The 16216-nt window shown below is 44.5% G+C and overlaps 1 protein-coding gene across 1 annotated transcript; it reads left to right on the top strand.

The window, feature by feature from the left end:
* Positions 1-5062: 5062 nt before the first annotated feature.
* Positions 5063-15183, top strand: LOC308124674 (ras-related protein Rab-37). The gene is made up of 10 exons (XM_080487864.1): positions 5063-5180; positions 5363-5501; positions 6450-6560; positions 8870-8911; positions 10220-10286; positions 10490-10542; positions 10962-11027; positions 11759-11815; positions 11893-11969; positions 13796-15183. The coding sequence occupies exons 2-10, from the start codon at positions 5391-5393 to the stop codon at positions 13899-13901; spliced, it is 690 nt and encodes a 229-aa protein (XP_080343990.1). The 5' UTR covers positions 5063-5180; positions 5363-5390; the 3' UTR covers positions 13902-15183.
* The last annotated feature ends 1033 nt before the right edge of the window (positions 15184-16216 follow it).

Below are 16216 nucleotides of genomic sequence, written 5' to 3' on the forward strand. Positions count from 1 at the left end.
ACACACACACACACACACACACACACACACACACCATCTGCTCTCTTCTCCAGCAACACGGGCCCTGGGAACATTTTACATGCCAGCATCACAATTTAATGTAGGATTCATGAAATAGTAATATGTTGATTTAACGCAAGACCACCTGAGGTCATGAGTCAACAACACAGCTGCTCCGCCTCTGGTCTGCATTGTTTGAACTTCGGGGACAATGTCTGCTTGTGCCTGTGTGTGTGACATCAGCGTTCGACCTCAGCAACCACTCCAAAAATAATGCCTGGTATTCACAAATAAAAGAACAGTGTGACGTTGGTTTTCCTTCCAGGCAAAAATGCATAGACCTGCAGAATCGTCCTTGCTGGTTTATTATTGTGTGCCGGATTAAGCTGCCTTATTAAATCTATTAATTAAAATACGTCTTGATGTAAGAAAACAAGAACTTACTTCTTTGCATGTGTGGTGTGAGAGTGTGAGGAGGGGGCAACCGCCTGACTTGTTTGAGGAGATTTATGATCCACTTTCTTCAAGTTTTCAAGCATTTGTTTGTATCCACAGCAGTGAGATTGTTGCTTTAGTCAGCTCCATCTTCAACGCACAGTAAGAAGAATCCAATTCAAGAAACAGGATAGCCTCTGATTTTCATCCTACAGCCGCTCAAGCTGTCACAAAGTTGGGCTCTCAAATGCGAGAGCAAGTCGAATGTGCAGAGCATAAATGTGGGTGATTAAAGGGAACGTATTGCACGCGTCAGAGCGCCGCATGCTGTCACACGGCTCCGTATGTGGGCTCTTTGAGGCTGCAGATAAGAAGCAGGCAGCGGGGCCGGGCCTGCTGGAGGAGGAGGAGGAGGAGGAGTAGTAGGAGTAGTGTGTACGTAAGTGTGTGTCTGTGTGTGTGTGTGTGCGTGTGCGTGCGCGCGTGTGTGGTGGGGTGATAAATGTCAACAAAACAGGCAAGCATCTGCTGCCAAGGAGCTCCAGGCTGGGTACACAGGCTCCCAGTGAGACGATAACCATGGCGACAAGGCCAGTTGATGCCAATGTCCAGAGCTGTGGCGGCGAATCATCACATGGTCTGAGCGACGACCCTGGGTCAGCAGCACCGTCACCACTGACTGGTGTTTTTAACGGTGTCCGACTGTCTGCCTGTCTGAGGTTTGAGGTGTACCTGTAGATTCCTGCTGGAAAAAAACTTCCAGGATCGTCACTCGCCAAAACATGGCTTTTCTTTCCATGGTTCAGCAGCAGCCAGTCATGATCTCTTCCACAGAGCAGTGATGTTAAAACTTCTGAAACGTCCAAGCGACAAATCCTGGTTCATGGAAAGACGAGCAAAGTACAAAATATTTTACGAAACATTGAATGTATTTAATGAAATGGCATCAAAGAATATTAAACTTAATGACATTTGCATTATTGTTGGTATGCATATTTACTTAAATGTTTTTGCAATTAAACGAATCACCAGCAGTTCAACATGCAAACAAATTTCTCAAAATGTGTATCAGGTTGTTTTTTTTTAAAAATCTAACTTGTAAGAACAAAAGTGTAAAAAAATACAATAAAAAAAAACTCCTTTAAACGTATTTTATCAATAATATTACCCCATAAAAGAAAAGTGCATAATTGCTAAAGTAAACTCACTTTCTGTACTTGCAGGCATGATGTACTATCTAACGTTAATCATTTTATCCTCTTCAGCCTTCTCAATGTTTAACAGGAAACTGTGAAAAGGGCCTGTGCGTTGTCCTTCAACATGTAGAGGTTCAGCATTAGGAGGCAGAATGAATAGATGAAATATTCATTTCACTCATACATTTTTCATTATTCCTTTTTATTGCTTCTTTATTTATTTAGAAGATAATATTAAATATTGGTAAATCTGTAAGGCTGCTAGAACGCTATTGACTATTAAACCTGTAAATGCCAACCCAGACACACTAAGTACCTCAGCAGATTTATTCCAGAGCTGTAGAAGTCATTTCTGAGAGATTTTGGAAACTGTTCCCTGCCTGTGCAATGTCCAGTGAAAACCCATAATGTTTGGTTTGCAAACTAAAGCTGAAATATTGTGGACTGAGCACCACAATAAACTTGAATCACCAATGCTGGACAACATTTTGTAGAAAAATACAAGAACTTGACTGATGGAAATAAGGATCAGTAGCTTTTCAAAAATGTTCTGCTTTCTGATGAGCGATATATTCATATGAGCAGAACACTGAATGGCTCTCACGGCTCAGCTCTTCACAGCAGTGCCAGTTTTTCTGTTGCTCCATTGGGAAAATAAATTTACATCGGGTAACTTTCTACTGTCAAATATGTGATGTGTGAATAAAAGGAGTTGGAGAGAGAGAGATACGAGAGGTTAGTGTTCCACTTTGGGGTGTGTTGATAAAATTGAAGGTGGAATGACAGTCTGGGATGTGAGCAGCGATCTCTGGCTGAAGTTACACAGCTCACAAGTTGAATCGAGCCCGCATCACCTTGTCCTTCCCAACTGGAGACCTTGAGTCAACGCTCAGCCGTCACGCTGCCTCACAGGCCACAGGGAGCAACAGATGAACATGTACAGTAACCTACACCCTGTGCCCACGCAGTGTACCGTCCCCGGGCAGTGACTGAGGCGACAACATGATGTGTGTGTGTGTGTGTGTGTGTGTGTGTGTGTGTGTGTGTGTGTGTGTGTGTGTGTGTGTGTGTGTGTGTGTGTGTGTGTGTGTGTGTGTGTGTGTGTGTGTGTGTGTGTGTGTGTGTGATCTCTGCAGACCATCCTGGTGGGAGACAGCGGAGTGGGCAAGACCTCTCTGTTGGTCCAGTACGACCAGGGCAAATTCATCGCAGGCTCCTTCACTGCCACCGTTGGCATCGGTTTCACAGTGAGTGCTGTGATCTACAAACTCTCCCATCCTGAGTTTTGCTTCAACATGCCCCCCCCCCCCTTGACTTCACCCGAGTGAGAAGGACATGTCACTACGATGGGCTGTTTGTGATGCTGTCGTGACATCGCAGTGAAGCAAATCGTCTCCATTCCTTCCTGCGCTCACAAGTGTGTGGTTCTCTCAGTGTGTCACTGAAGTGCATCATGAATCAGTGGTGCTCTCCACTGTGCGATGTCGAATTTTCTCACTGCATTTATTACAGTTCTTATATTGCTGTAGGAGAGTGAGTGTGTGTGTGTGTGTGTGTGGGGGGGGGGGGGGGGGGGGGGATTATTATGATTAATGATGCCAATTCTAGGATTAAATACTGTGAGGAGAGCACAGTTAATGAATGTCATGGCAGTGGGATGTTTGCTGCTGGATATTTGCTACAAAGCTGTTTTAAACAAGACTGATTTTATTCTATGTGACAAGTGTGTGTGTGTGTGTGTGTGTGTGTGTGTGTGTGTGTGTGTGTGTGTGTGTGTGTGTGTGTGTGTGTGTGTGTGTGTGTGTGTGTGTGTGTGTGTGTGTGTGTGTGTGTGTGTGTGTGTGTGTGTGTGTGTGTGTGTGTGTGTGTGTGTGTGTGTGTGTATGGGGGTGGAGATGAATGGAGGCAAAAAGCAGACAAACAGTGGCGATGCGCGGCTCATTTGGAGTGTGATATTCTTTTTGCGGCGGCACTAATAACTTTGACTTTGTGTCGTTGTCATTAGTGCTGCAGAGAGCAGGCAAGATCTGGGAGGAAAGTGCAAAATTGGCCTTGACATTTCACATTAATATAAGTTGAGGCATTAGCGTATAATTCAAGAGTCACAACCTGCACAAAAAATAAACTACAGTAAAAAGAAAAAAAGCCCATATAAGATATCAAAATAAAGTCCCATAAATGCATACAAGGTGATAATTCAGTATTTACAAGGGTGGAAATTCTTTGTCGAGGTCAAGTGGGACAATACACACAGATACTTCTCGTATTTTGAGTGGTAGATAAATTATATATGGGATGGATAATTATCTCATGTTCCTCGGATGTGGGAGGCCTTCTTGTTCCCTCTGTGTTTTTCCACCTGGGGACTTTTTTATACCTGCTATTTCACTAGTTAAAATCAGTTGGCTGGAATCCATTAAAGGTCACATAGTTGTGTAGTGGTCAGCAGTTTGGCCTGACATTGAGAATCTCTCTGTCTGGGTTGGGCTGGGGGCCATATTGATGTAGAGTTTGCATGTTCTATACCCGTGCACATGGGGTCCTTTCTCTGCACCCACAAGAGTAAAGCGGGTGATACAGGACGCACAGCATATGTGGGAGTTCATTTTGTACACTGTTGTGACCCACACAGGAGCTCACATCGTTTAAAATGTCAAATTGACTCACCTTGTTAACGGTTGCTGCATCCCTTTGACCCCTGCTCTGGATTAAATCAGCCACTCAGTCAGCTCCATGTACAAATAAATGTGCTGTCAACGTGTCCAGGCCGCAGGGCGAGATGCTGCCTGCAGCAGGACTCCACCGACGGGGAGTGATGAGTTCATGTGATTGCATGTCAGTTATATAACCTGACTGATCTCTGACCGTGTGTCATTAGTGTGCACAGACAGCGGAGAGGAGACGCGCGTCCCGGAGGCCTGGACACTAGAGGGAGACAAACACTGCAGCAACACACTGACTGTCAGACTTGATCGGGAGTCTGTGAATCCAAGACATTTACGACATGCTAATCAAGTGAAAGGATTGGGGTTATTTATAGAATCACCTCGACAAAAGAGACCCTGACGATTGAAGAAGGTTGAGAGGGAAGAAAATTGCGATCCCATAAGATGACTTTTGGGAACATTTCTGTGAGGCCCTGATTAAATCTCTGGTGGATTGGAAGGTTTTGATCTGACGCCACCTTTACGCAGCGGTTTCAGATTTATTAGAGACACTTCCTGCGTTTAATTATTCACCACAATAGCATGAACTACATTTGAAGTGGTCTTCCTGCCCGGGTGACTCCCCTCTGACCCTCCCAGGGATCGAGCACCACCTGTGGCAGATGAGTCAGCCATCGGCGGGTTTTGACCCCTGCAGAAATACCCGAAAGCCCCGCGCTCTGCGCACACACTCACTCCGGCCGTCTGCCCACGCCGCCCGGACGCGTCGCGACGCACAACCACAGAAATGTTTCCGCCTGTTTCTCATTACTGCTGGATGTAGACGCCGCCGCTGGTTGTTGGTCAAGTTTGTGATCGTCGCTCCTGGCAGGGAGACAGTAAGGTGCGGTGTTTTTTTTTTGTTTTTTTTCTTTTCTTCCTCCTCCCGGTGATCATTTTGTGGCCACACGCAGCATGCGAGCGGAGAAGCTGGAGGCTGACGGAGACTGGGACTGAGTGCACGGAGATCTGTGCGCGCATTTCTTGGACACGTATCGGGAGATAACTGTGGTTTTGACTCCTCAGCCCTTTCGCCCCTCTTCTTGGCATTGCGATGTCCTCAAGGAAGACATCGTTGTCGGACAAGCAGACTAAAAACGGCACGTCAAAATATGTGTTGGAAAGATGCGCTTCTATTAACGAATATTATGACATTGCCTTCAAGGTGTGTATTTGCGTCTTGACATGCGTGTTTTATTTCTTCTTCTTCTTTGTTCTGCTGCTTGGTGGAACAGGTGTGCATTGTTACTGTACTCTGACATATTGGTGTACAAACACAAATCTTGACTCTTCACACGTGCAGCTCTGGTAATCTGAAGTGGAAACCTTTAACTAGCAGCCGCTCAGTGCGTCTTTATTCATCCTGCTTGTTAAAGAAGCTGTGTTTGCTCTGTGTACACCAACAGAGCAGAATACCAGTCATCGTCTGAGGTGGTTTGATTTTCAAGTTTCTAACGATCCTGTAAATCTTTTTTTGTCCGCCCTTTGTGATCCAAATATGTACCATGGGTGGACCTACTTGTTGCTCATTACAGGTTCTTCCTCTGATTGTGCACTGAAGCTGCCCAGGCACACCTTTTAACAGACAGCAGGAAAAGTTACATTGCAGAGTGATTAGAAAATTACCTCAATCAAAACAGCATGTGTATGTTCTGCTGTGGCTCTGTGAAGCAACCAGGGCTGTGCAAATAGCATCTAATATTTTCATCACACGCTGCTGAATAGATTGTATAATTGCACATCCTGTTGTTGTAATTATATTGATTAGTTTTGGAGAAGGATGCATGCTGGTGAAGCAAGATGGTGAAATTACAGAGTTGGCTGCAAACATCCTGAATCCCTTTCTCCAGTGCTGGCAGTGGCATATGCTGGTGGCAGCTAAGTCAACAGTGGATCACAACACTCTCTGAGCCTCTGTTTGACTCGAGCTGACATACTAACTAATAACGCCTTCACCAAAATGACATGCTGAACAATATGGCCATTCGATTGAAACATGCAGGTCATCTGATGGCTTTCATTTCCTCTTCAGTGGTCTGTTGATATTCTAAGTCATTGATGTGTTTGATCAGCTGTAACTTGTTGTTCTTCTCTGCTGATGGACTCGCTCTAGGTGATGCTGCTGGGAGACTCGGCCGTGGGGAAGACGTGCGTCTTGGTGCGCTTTAAGGATGGGGCATTTCTTGGAGGCAACTTTATAGCCACCGTTGGAATAGACTTTAGGGTGAGAAAGAAATTGAAGACCAGTCTTGCGCTTGCTGACCGAGTCATTATGATGATAATTATTTTCTGTATGAGACCATTATTGATGTGCTGCTTGTGCGATATTACCGGGGAAATATTTCACTTTGAAAAACAACTTAATGATATTTACACAACAACAGGAGACGCATTCGTCAGAATGACATCGACCCAATTATCACCTTAATTCCACTCGGAACACTTCATCAGTCTGCGATGATGGCACAGTACAAATCCTCACACCAATCCCTCAAGTTCACAGACCACTTGTGCTGCTGGGCGTCGTGGACGGCCTCATAAATGTCTCGGCAGATGCCTGCCCACGTCCCTGTCTCCTGGAACGATTGGCTGCGGCTCAGCCTGGGTCCTGGAGGAGTCGCCCTGCTGACAGACGAGCTCTTCTGCTTACCCCACACACACACACACACACACACACACACACACACACACACACACACACACACACACACACACACACACACACACACTGCTACCGAGCTTCAAGCAGATATCTACTGTACTGTATATATCTTAGTCTTCTGAAGGAAATAGGCTGCTTGGACCAAATGGTCTGCCTCCCCCCTTCCCTCCCCACCCCCCACCCCCGACCTCCTGTCTTCCTCCAATCAAAGCAGAACACTCTCGCACACTAATGGCAAGTCAGAAAGGGGAGCGAGGTTTGTGCAGGAAATTGTGTTGCATTAGCCAAAGTGATGTATTATCATCTTTGGAGGACAGTGGAGACATGAGGCAACATAATGGATGTCTGACAGATATATGGACGCCGTCTATTCACTAGCGCGAACCTTCGCCTCACTCAAGTGCGAGCAGCAAGTGCTTTGGCCAGAATCCCATTCATAAAATGCATTGAAAGGAAGAGCGACACAGGTTTGCGCTCGCATCTATGAAAGGACCGCGAGGACTTCGGTGTGGTGATATCCACTCAGGAGAATGGTAGATAACGTAAGCAATTTTAGTTTGACGTGTGTCCACGAAAAAGAAGAAAAAGCTGCTTAGTAACACAGTAATCTGAGATAAACAGTTGAGTCAATATGCTGAGGTTGTCCTTCGTGCATGGATAGGCAGGCAGGCTGTTGTGGCAGCTTGTAACATGGCCGGTCTATTTTCAGCGTGCTTCCTTGTAGCAGTTACTCAGCATGCAGGCTCCTCTCGCGTCATAATTGGGGGGGAAAAAATGGAAACCCATGGCAACTAATGCAGGGGTTGAACCATGTCCATTCTGCCAAAGCAGAAGATTCAGCAGGTTGCAGCTCCAGCAGTGACAGCTGTGCACGTGCTGCAGAGGTTTTATTTCTTTGTTTTGCATCACATGTTTTTGTGTGTGTGTGTGTGTGTATGTTGTTGTTTTTTGTCCTCCTCGGCATAGCTTTAAGCGTGTGCACGTTTGTGAGTCTGCAAGGACTGTTTGTGAAGAAGACCTGTCAGTGGTATGAAGTTATGGACGGGTTAAGGAAGTGCATTTGAGTCACACTTCCTTCGTCTCAGCCTCTGCCTGACTCTGGTGGTTTTCAATGTGCAGCGTTGCAATGTATTTGCAAAGGTGACGAACCACATGAACATCTAATGACCTGTACATAATCCACTTCTGCCTGGTCTTACTAAACAGTTCAGATCGTCACAAAATCATTCTTGATTTAACAAGTCTTGTTTTTACAGACAGTATATTTTCAATGTGAACGTGGAAAGAATACATTTGACCCCTCTTGTTGCTCTTGGGAGCAGTAACACAACAAATTCCCAAAGTTCTAAAGCAATATGTTGGAAACACTTTTGCACCTGGTGGTGTGTGTTAAGAAACCCTGCATGGTAGATCAACCTTTATTTCCACCTCTCATAAACCCTCAGGTTGTTTTGGATTTAACCTTTCAGTTCAGGCCAGGGAGGCAACATTTTGTCTTTTTCTTTTTTCTTTTCAGCTGGTGTGCCTAAATTATTTTCGACGTATCTTTGCCTAACAGGAAATCAGAGGGCACCCCTACAGGGCTGCAGGAAATTAACGGGGGAGTCAGTTGTTATGCTGCCAGTCGTCTTTCTCACTGTTGTGTAATTAAGTCTAATCCCAGGACCTTGTTGTTGTGTGGGTGTTGCAAATTACATTCTCTGCCAGCATCCAAAGCCACTTTTAGTTGCCTTGTTTCTTGTGCCACATGCTGATTTATTTTTTTTTGCTCTGCTGTGATGTTCGTCATTCATTTCTGTGCCATTTTCACAGCACTCCAGTCTCTGAAGCATATGGTGAGTTGTCTCTCACGGTTCTTCTCGTCTCTGTAGAATAAAGTGGTGGATGTCGACAACCTGAAAGTCAAACTCCAGGTGAGAAGGCGCACCTTTTCTCTTCACGTCTGTTAGATGACATATACTGTTAATCTCCAAATGGATCTTATATTTTCTTTTGTCGGCTGTTATTTAAACATGCTAAAAACAGGGGTTGCATTGAAGCTCTAAACCCAAATGCCTTAAATGTGTCTGCCTATGTTTCCATTACGTTTCAAACTGAAGTGGTTTGTTGTTGTTTACGGTACGAGGGGCTCTGCAGGGTTAGTCTCAGACGCAGACCTAGCAGCCATCATCACCTGTTCATTCACCGCTGAGTGGGAGGTGACAAAATAGGATTCCTCTGTGAGGTTGAGTAAATCCTCAGTTTTCCTCGTTTCAAACGAGCCTCTGCATGTTGATAAAATCCTGCGACTTGATTTCGAAATAGACGCGCCGAAAACAGTCCGGACTGTCCTGCAGAGGGAAAATACAGGAAATGTGAGTTTTTCACACGGGTTCAAACTGGCTGCCTCACAGGAACTTGATCATTCTTCCCCGTAACCAGATTTAAGGTCAAAAAGTCAGTTTAGCTGGAGTGGCTTTCTGGTGGACTGTTTTATTATATATGACAAAGTTGACACGTTACATGAACATGATGTTGTTCCAAATGTGTTGCTTCACTTTGGCTTTATAGCGTAGCTCAGGCGATCGGGTGGCAGCTCGGAGTCACATGTTTGGGTGAGGGTCCGTTGGGTTGGTTTTATTTGTTTAGCAATTTATTTTTCCTTTTAGATAGATATTTATTTAGATTTATAGATCCTCATGATATCTTGTGTTGCTTTTTTTGTTTGATTTACCATGTGCTTGTGTTTCTGATAGTAGTTTATCAGACTAGTTCTAACTGAACCGAATCCAAGTCTTTGAATGTTTGTTTCCTGTTTGTTTAGTGAATAAAGCAGATTCTGACTACATATGCTCGTTTGTTTATTATTGGGCTTTCAGTGACAGTATTATGGAGAATCTTCTTTTCAGTGGGGTAACCAGCTTAGAGATCAACCCAACAGAACTAAATGTTGAGTGGAATAACTAACTGAACCATCAGATGTTGGTTGAAAGATTTCCGCCGCAAGATTTTAACTGAATTAATCTCTCGCAGCTTAGTTTATTATACGTTGGAAAACGTAAACAATCGATTGTGGTGTAAGCAAAACCACAACTCAACAAAATAAATGCGTCTCAGCTTTGAAGTGCGGTATAATTTGACATTCCCGCTTTCCTCGTCAGCCCGTTGGACTTTGCTGTGAGGACGGTTGAGGATGTTTTCTCCTTGTTGGCTGCCGTGTAATTATGTGGTTTGGTGCACAGATCTGGGATACAGCTGGCCAAGAGAGATTCCGCAGCGTGACGCACGCCTACTACAGAGATGCCCAGGGTAACCTTAACCTCGTATATTTAACTTCCTCATGCTCAGTGTGTGTGTGTGTGTGTGTGTGTGTTGTGTGTGTGTGTGTGTGTGAAGGCTAAGTGTAGGAGCTGGAGCAACCTGGGTCAAATATGTGGCGTGTAGAGAGGACGCGTGTTCAAGATGGCAACAATCAAGGTGAAACCAAAGTGCTCTCTTGTCTCCCTTTACAGCCTTACTTCTGCTTTACGATATCACCAGCAAGCCATCGTTTGACAATATCAGGGTAAGACTTTCTCACGTTACTTTCTTTTTCTCTTTCACCGTCTTCCTCTCCACTTGGTCTCTTTCTCTCTCTCTCTCTTAATTTTCTCTTCCTGCTCCTGAATCCCCGTGAGCTGAGCATTACTCTGAATATTTATTGTACATGAAACGCGCTGCGGAGGCCTGGAACATTTCCCCGCAGATCTCTGTAGAAACGACGCGATGTTATCATTTGCTTGGCTACATGGTCCCTAGTTTCAGTAATGAAAAGTAATAAAAGTGCTCAAGGATGAGTGTGACTCAGTGTCGGCGTGATTGATCGGAGGATGGTAATAATACGCAGCCCGGGAGAGGAGGGAAAACAGTCCTCAAGTGTGGCTATTTGTTTGGTTCATGATCTCTCCTCCTCCTCTATCTGTCCATCTTTTCTACTTTTTGAAGGCTTGGCTGACTGAAATACACGAGTATGCCCAGAAGGATGTGGTCATCATGTTGCTCGGCAACAAGGTGAGCGTAGCTTCCTTTTTGCGTTGCATAAAAAGATCAGGAGGATAACTGGTCCTTTTGCACAATTATAACACACTCTTATCACACTCACACAGGCATGAAAATGCTTGAAAGCCAGAACATGCCTCAATACATGAAGGAGTCTATCTACTCTCACTCGCTTCCTTTAACATTTACAAGTGAATCATAGACTTAATCATGTTTGGGTGCCCATGCAGATATATGAGTTTAATAAACGCACATGAAAACACAACTATTGCTTATGAGGAGCCTCTCATTTTTTCCCGGTATTATGACGGGGTAAAGATACAATCACAACAGCGCGTCACCCGCTGATGTTCATTTGCATGAAGCTCCCAGTGGGTGAAGCCTTTTCTGCATAATGCTGCTGGTGGTGAAAAGAGCAATGTTCATGTCTCATTGCAACCGGCAGTGGAGGATGATAATTTCTAAGCTCCCTCTGGTGGCTCACAGAGGACTCGCTTGCCTCCAGGGCCGGAGATGTCACAAAGCCGCGGCTCACATGATGCATCTGCGAGAGCAGCGCGTCTGGCGGCAGCGCTCCTCGGCTGCTGGAGGCGGAGTTTCCGACGTCTCATCAGTCTGCGGCAGCGCAGCGCAGCCAGATGAGAGGGCACGTTGGCTGACATAGCTGTGCGTCTCTGTGGCTAATGGAGTGGTTAATGTTTGACCCTTCACCCCTGCTCTCTTTTCTCTGTGATTTCATACAGTCAGACATGGCTGCAGAGAGGGTGGTGAAGACGGAGGAAGGCGAGAAGCTGGCGAAGGTAAAGGAGGATGCTTTCCGGTGATTTGACTGTAATCTGCTGACGCTCTGTGCTCTTCTAATGCCTTTCCATCTCAGGAGTACGGAGTTCCTTTTATGGAGACCAGCGCAAAGACGGGAGTCAATGTGGAGCTGGCTTTTCACGCCATAGCAAAGTAAGTCTGAAACCGACTCTGAATCTTTTGATTGAGTGGATCATGTGAAAGGAGTCAAATATAGGTGAAGAGCTTTCAAGAGATATTCAACAGATATTTAAGATGAGATTGATGCAAAACAAGCAAGGTCGGGAACAGCTGACTCGATACAGTAATGAAAAATATAAATGAAAGACATACACTGTGATATTTAAAATGAAAAATACAAGAGAGAATAATAAAGGAAATATATAGATTCCAGAATAAAGTGTATTTATTCCCAGTGAACACAAAAATTGTAAAAGGCAAGAAGATGTTGATAATAAACACATAAATGTCCTCCAACACATCCAAGATTTGCATCGTTTTGCACTTATCGAAACTGTTGAAGCAGACTGTGAGCATTCACATATTAATAGTCAATTGTCTGTTTGCAACTCGACTATGAGAAGGATTTCCTGTCATTTAGACATTTCAAAACAAACCGATACATTTTTGGTATTCCTTGTATTACAGGTTTACCAGACGTTCAGGATGGTAGCTGAATAAATAAACATACTTAATAATAATACTAAACATACTTGCTTAATCCTCTTTGCTCGTGAGACTCGTTTTAAGAGTGAACACACCCTGTTGAGCGCAGATGTGTGTTTATACTATGTACATTACAGCTCAAAATTTGTCTTGTGATCAAGAGCTCATAGCTGTTTCTCCAGTAAAGATAAATACTTGACAGTGAGCTGCAGAGCTGATGCATCTCACGCACCTCCAAATTAAAAAAGCACAATATTCATATATAATTATAAAAAGAAAAGAAATAGAATTTCCTCGGAGAACACACGGAACGTCCTCGTCTCATTTCACTATTCAGCTACAGATGTTTACCAAAGCACACGTTTCACACTTAAGTTCATTTCACTACTGAAGAAAATGCAGCATCTTAACAGTCAGGTTTGAGATTACAGAAGTGTGTTATAATCTGCTTTGCTCTGGTCTTCCCCTCTGCGCTGTGCATTCTGATTCTATTCTTTAACACAGACTTCTTTTGAGACACTGAAGCCTCCGTCTCACACGCTCCAATGGTTTTTAGCTAATTTGCCGTTTTCTCTCGCCGTCTTGTTGTGATGGGACTCTGTGTGCCCGAGATTCCCCCGTGGATCTACATTACCTCTGTTGTTGACTTAAGCTCATTCGTTTCACACCTGTTATGATCAAATGTGGAAAATAGTGTCTGAAAATGGTGTTTGGATAGTCTGTTCCCAGAGCTGCGGTAAGTAAGGTAAACGTTACTTGCCCAAAGGGGCAATTTGTTACACGACCAGAAGTGAAATGTACATAGAAGAAAAACACAATTTGTACATTGCACATATTGTAATGGAGCAGCCCAATGGCGATGAAACTATGGAAACAGGATGGCTGCCGTGGATGAGGTAGTGAGGGATTTTCCAGCACCTCTTTATTCCACTTTCCAGTGTGTAATGGAGCGTGAGTGACACGTACCAACAGACAAAGTAAACAGTGAGAAGAGATTCATTAAAACAGCCTACTAAAAGTTTGATCAATGTTAAAATTCCAAATGTTTCTGTGTTCTGGTTGCCTTTTTATAAAAAAGTGCATTTATGTGGTGCTGACGTAGGTGATTTGTTGTAATGTGGCAGCAGCTTGAAGTGGAAGTTACATGAAATGATATGATGCCGCAGCATATTAATCACACTCTGTGCTTCTTCTCATTTTGTTTCTCTCCCTTATTCATATTCTTGATTTGCTCGCCCTATCTGTCCTCCATCCCACACATCCACCCCCTCTGTTTCTAACTTTCTGCATTTCTCTCCCTCTCCTCCTGTCAGGGATCTGAAGCACAGAGCCACACAGCAGCCAAATGATCCCAAGTTCCAGATCCACGACTACATCGACTCTCAGAAGCAAAAGTCTGGCTGCTGTCCCCTCGTGTAGCCGATGCCGATCGCCTGGCAGAGAGAGAGAGAGAGACACACGTACAGATAACGAAGGATGGATGGAGTGAGGGGAGGGGGGGGGATCGAGCGAGGCATTGAGGGGGAAAAAAAAAAAATTCTTATGAAAGGCCAATCCCAGCACCAAACCCTGAGGAGTCGGCCTCTAATGTGATCTCGGCTGAGCTTTTGCCTGAATGAAAGTGAGCCAGGATTGGCTGCCATCCCCTACCTGAAATGTGAATTTAAATCTTTTATGTCATGCGTAGAAATGTTTGTGGTCGTTATGGTGATGGTCGTCTGAACGTAAAATCCAAGAGTGAAAATCTGAAATGCTATATCCATCTGCAGGAACAGGAAGAAGAGCAGATTGATTGTTCCGCTCTAAGAACTGTCAGTTTTTTACGAACCAGCCATGCATCAGGTGAAGTGGATATAGTATTTTGCCATGCTGCTCCCTGTTTGTCTCATCCTAGTTTTGCCAGGCTGTGAACTGAATCGATCCCCCCCTTTTGGCCTTATAGTCATCATCTTTATTCTTTGACATTCTAGTGTGTTTGAGACGTGGACTTCAGTCCCACAAGTCAGATTGTAGCTAAAAATGATCCCGTCTGTTCACATCTGTACTGCTGTTAGATAGAATAAAGCCAACGTTTTGAGGGTTCTCACCCACTGTGTGTTTGTCTGTGCATTCAATTCAGGACTAGTGACTTCATCCAAAGATCTGTGCATTTGTGATTGTGCTTTCATACAGAGGGATTATTTTTTTTTACTGTTTCCGAGTCTTTGCTTCAGCAGCTCCCACACAGAGCTGCAGCACGGCACTCCCAAGCACGAAGTGTCTCTCCCCCGAAATGCTTGATGTTGTCATCTGGACTGTACCGAAGCTGTATTTGTTCACGCGCCGCATCGTGTAATTGTTTCTTTGTACGATGGTCCTTCTGAATGTTTGCTTGTCGAACTTGTTCAATGTCACGTTTGTCCTTCCTCGGAGGCTTAACGGTGATCACAAAGTGCCATGAAAAAGTGCTTTGTTATCATACTATATAAAAAAAAAAGTATATTTTGTAATGTATGTGGTGTTGTTTTTTTGCAGTCTGTCTTGTGTGTGTGTGTGTGTTAACGGTTGTAGAGGAAATGGGAGGGAGGTTCTGATGAATGACGGGATGTGATGAGGTTAATTATCCACTGTGTGGCAGCAGCTACTCTGTTTATTCCCCAGCAAGGTACCGCCTAATAACTAATGAGAACAAATTAAACGGCATAAATGCTGAGTGACAGCCTGATTGATGCCACTACATAAGTACATCTCTACTGAACGGATGCTTAAGGTCTCTGTTGGGAGGTTTTTGTTATTATTGGAGGCAGTGTGGTTGGATTGGTACATTAGGTGAAGTTACAGGACATAAAATACATGGAGCACAGCCATGATTCACTGGACGGCGCTGCACACCTGAACGCAGCTCATCTCCCACTCGCATCCATCCACAGTGTGAGTCACACATTAAGAAATCTGTGCATTTTCTCTCCTCCTCTGTGGATAAAGAGACACACTGGGTCCTTTGGGTGACTTTCCATTGCAAGCTGAACTCCCTGCTGAATGTGTTCAGCACACTGCCTTGAGAGAAACACCCCCTCCCCAGTCCTCCCATCAGATCTGGATCCATCCACACATGCTGAGAAGTCAAACCCTGCCCCAGGTTCCAGAGGAGCAGCTCCCCGTCAACATCTATTTTCACAGCCATGTCAGTCTTTTCTCTGAATTATCCGAAGGGGCCTGATGGGGTGACTGGCTCCAAAAGCCTGGGGAGTAAAAAAAAAAAAACTGATGCTGATTAGCTTTGTTTATAAATGAGCGGATAGCCAGGGGTGAATCGGGACAAGAGAGAAGCAGTGAAAGTCAAGGCAGGGCTGCCAAAAAATGTTTAATTTGATGTGACATGTCAGATCACTGGAATTAATGTAATTAAAGGAGCGCGCGACAAATCTTTTTATGCAGATCAAAGTAAATGCAAGACATGGCTATTTAAAAATCAATTTTAACGAAAATGTTTGGTGTGTTTATGCAGCTGAGGATTTGTGACGTCACCAGGTCCCATGGGTGCATTCACATGTCAACAAGAAACAAGCAAAAAATCTGCAGGCATGACCAACTAGTTTTTAACACCAGACCCCCCCAACACATGCGCGCGCGCGCGCGCACACACACACACACACACACACACACACACACACACACACACACACACACACACACACACACACACACACACCTTGATGCTTCTCCAATGTAGTTTATCACAAAATGTTATTTTT

This window comes from Lipophrys pholis, assembly GCF_963383615.2.
Source record: "Lipophrys pholis genome assembly, chromosome: 19".
NCBI classification, from domain to species: Eukaryota; Metazoa; Chordata; class Actinopteri; order Blenniiformes; family Blenniidae; genus Lipophrys; species Lipophrys pholis.

Bases quoted from the DNA above. Each gene is read 5' to 3' on its own strand.
- LOC308124674 (XM_080487864.1), top strand. From the start codon at position 5,391: ATGTCCTCAAGGAAGACATCGTTGTCGGACAAGCAGACTAAAAACGGC. The intron at 11,028-11,758 runs GTGAGCGTAGCT...GATTTCATACAG, and splicing joins TCATGTTGCTCGGCAACAAG to TCAGACATGGCTGCAGAGAG. The intron at 11,970-13,795 runs GTAAGTCTGAAA...TCCTCCTGTCAG, and splicing joins GCTTTTCACGCCATAGCAAA to GGATCTGAAGCACAGAGCCA.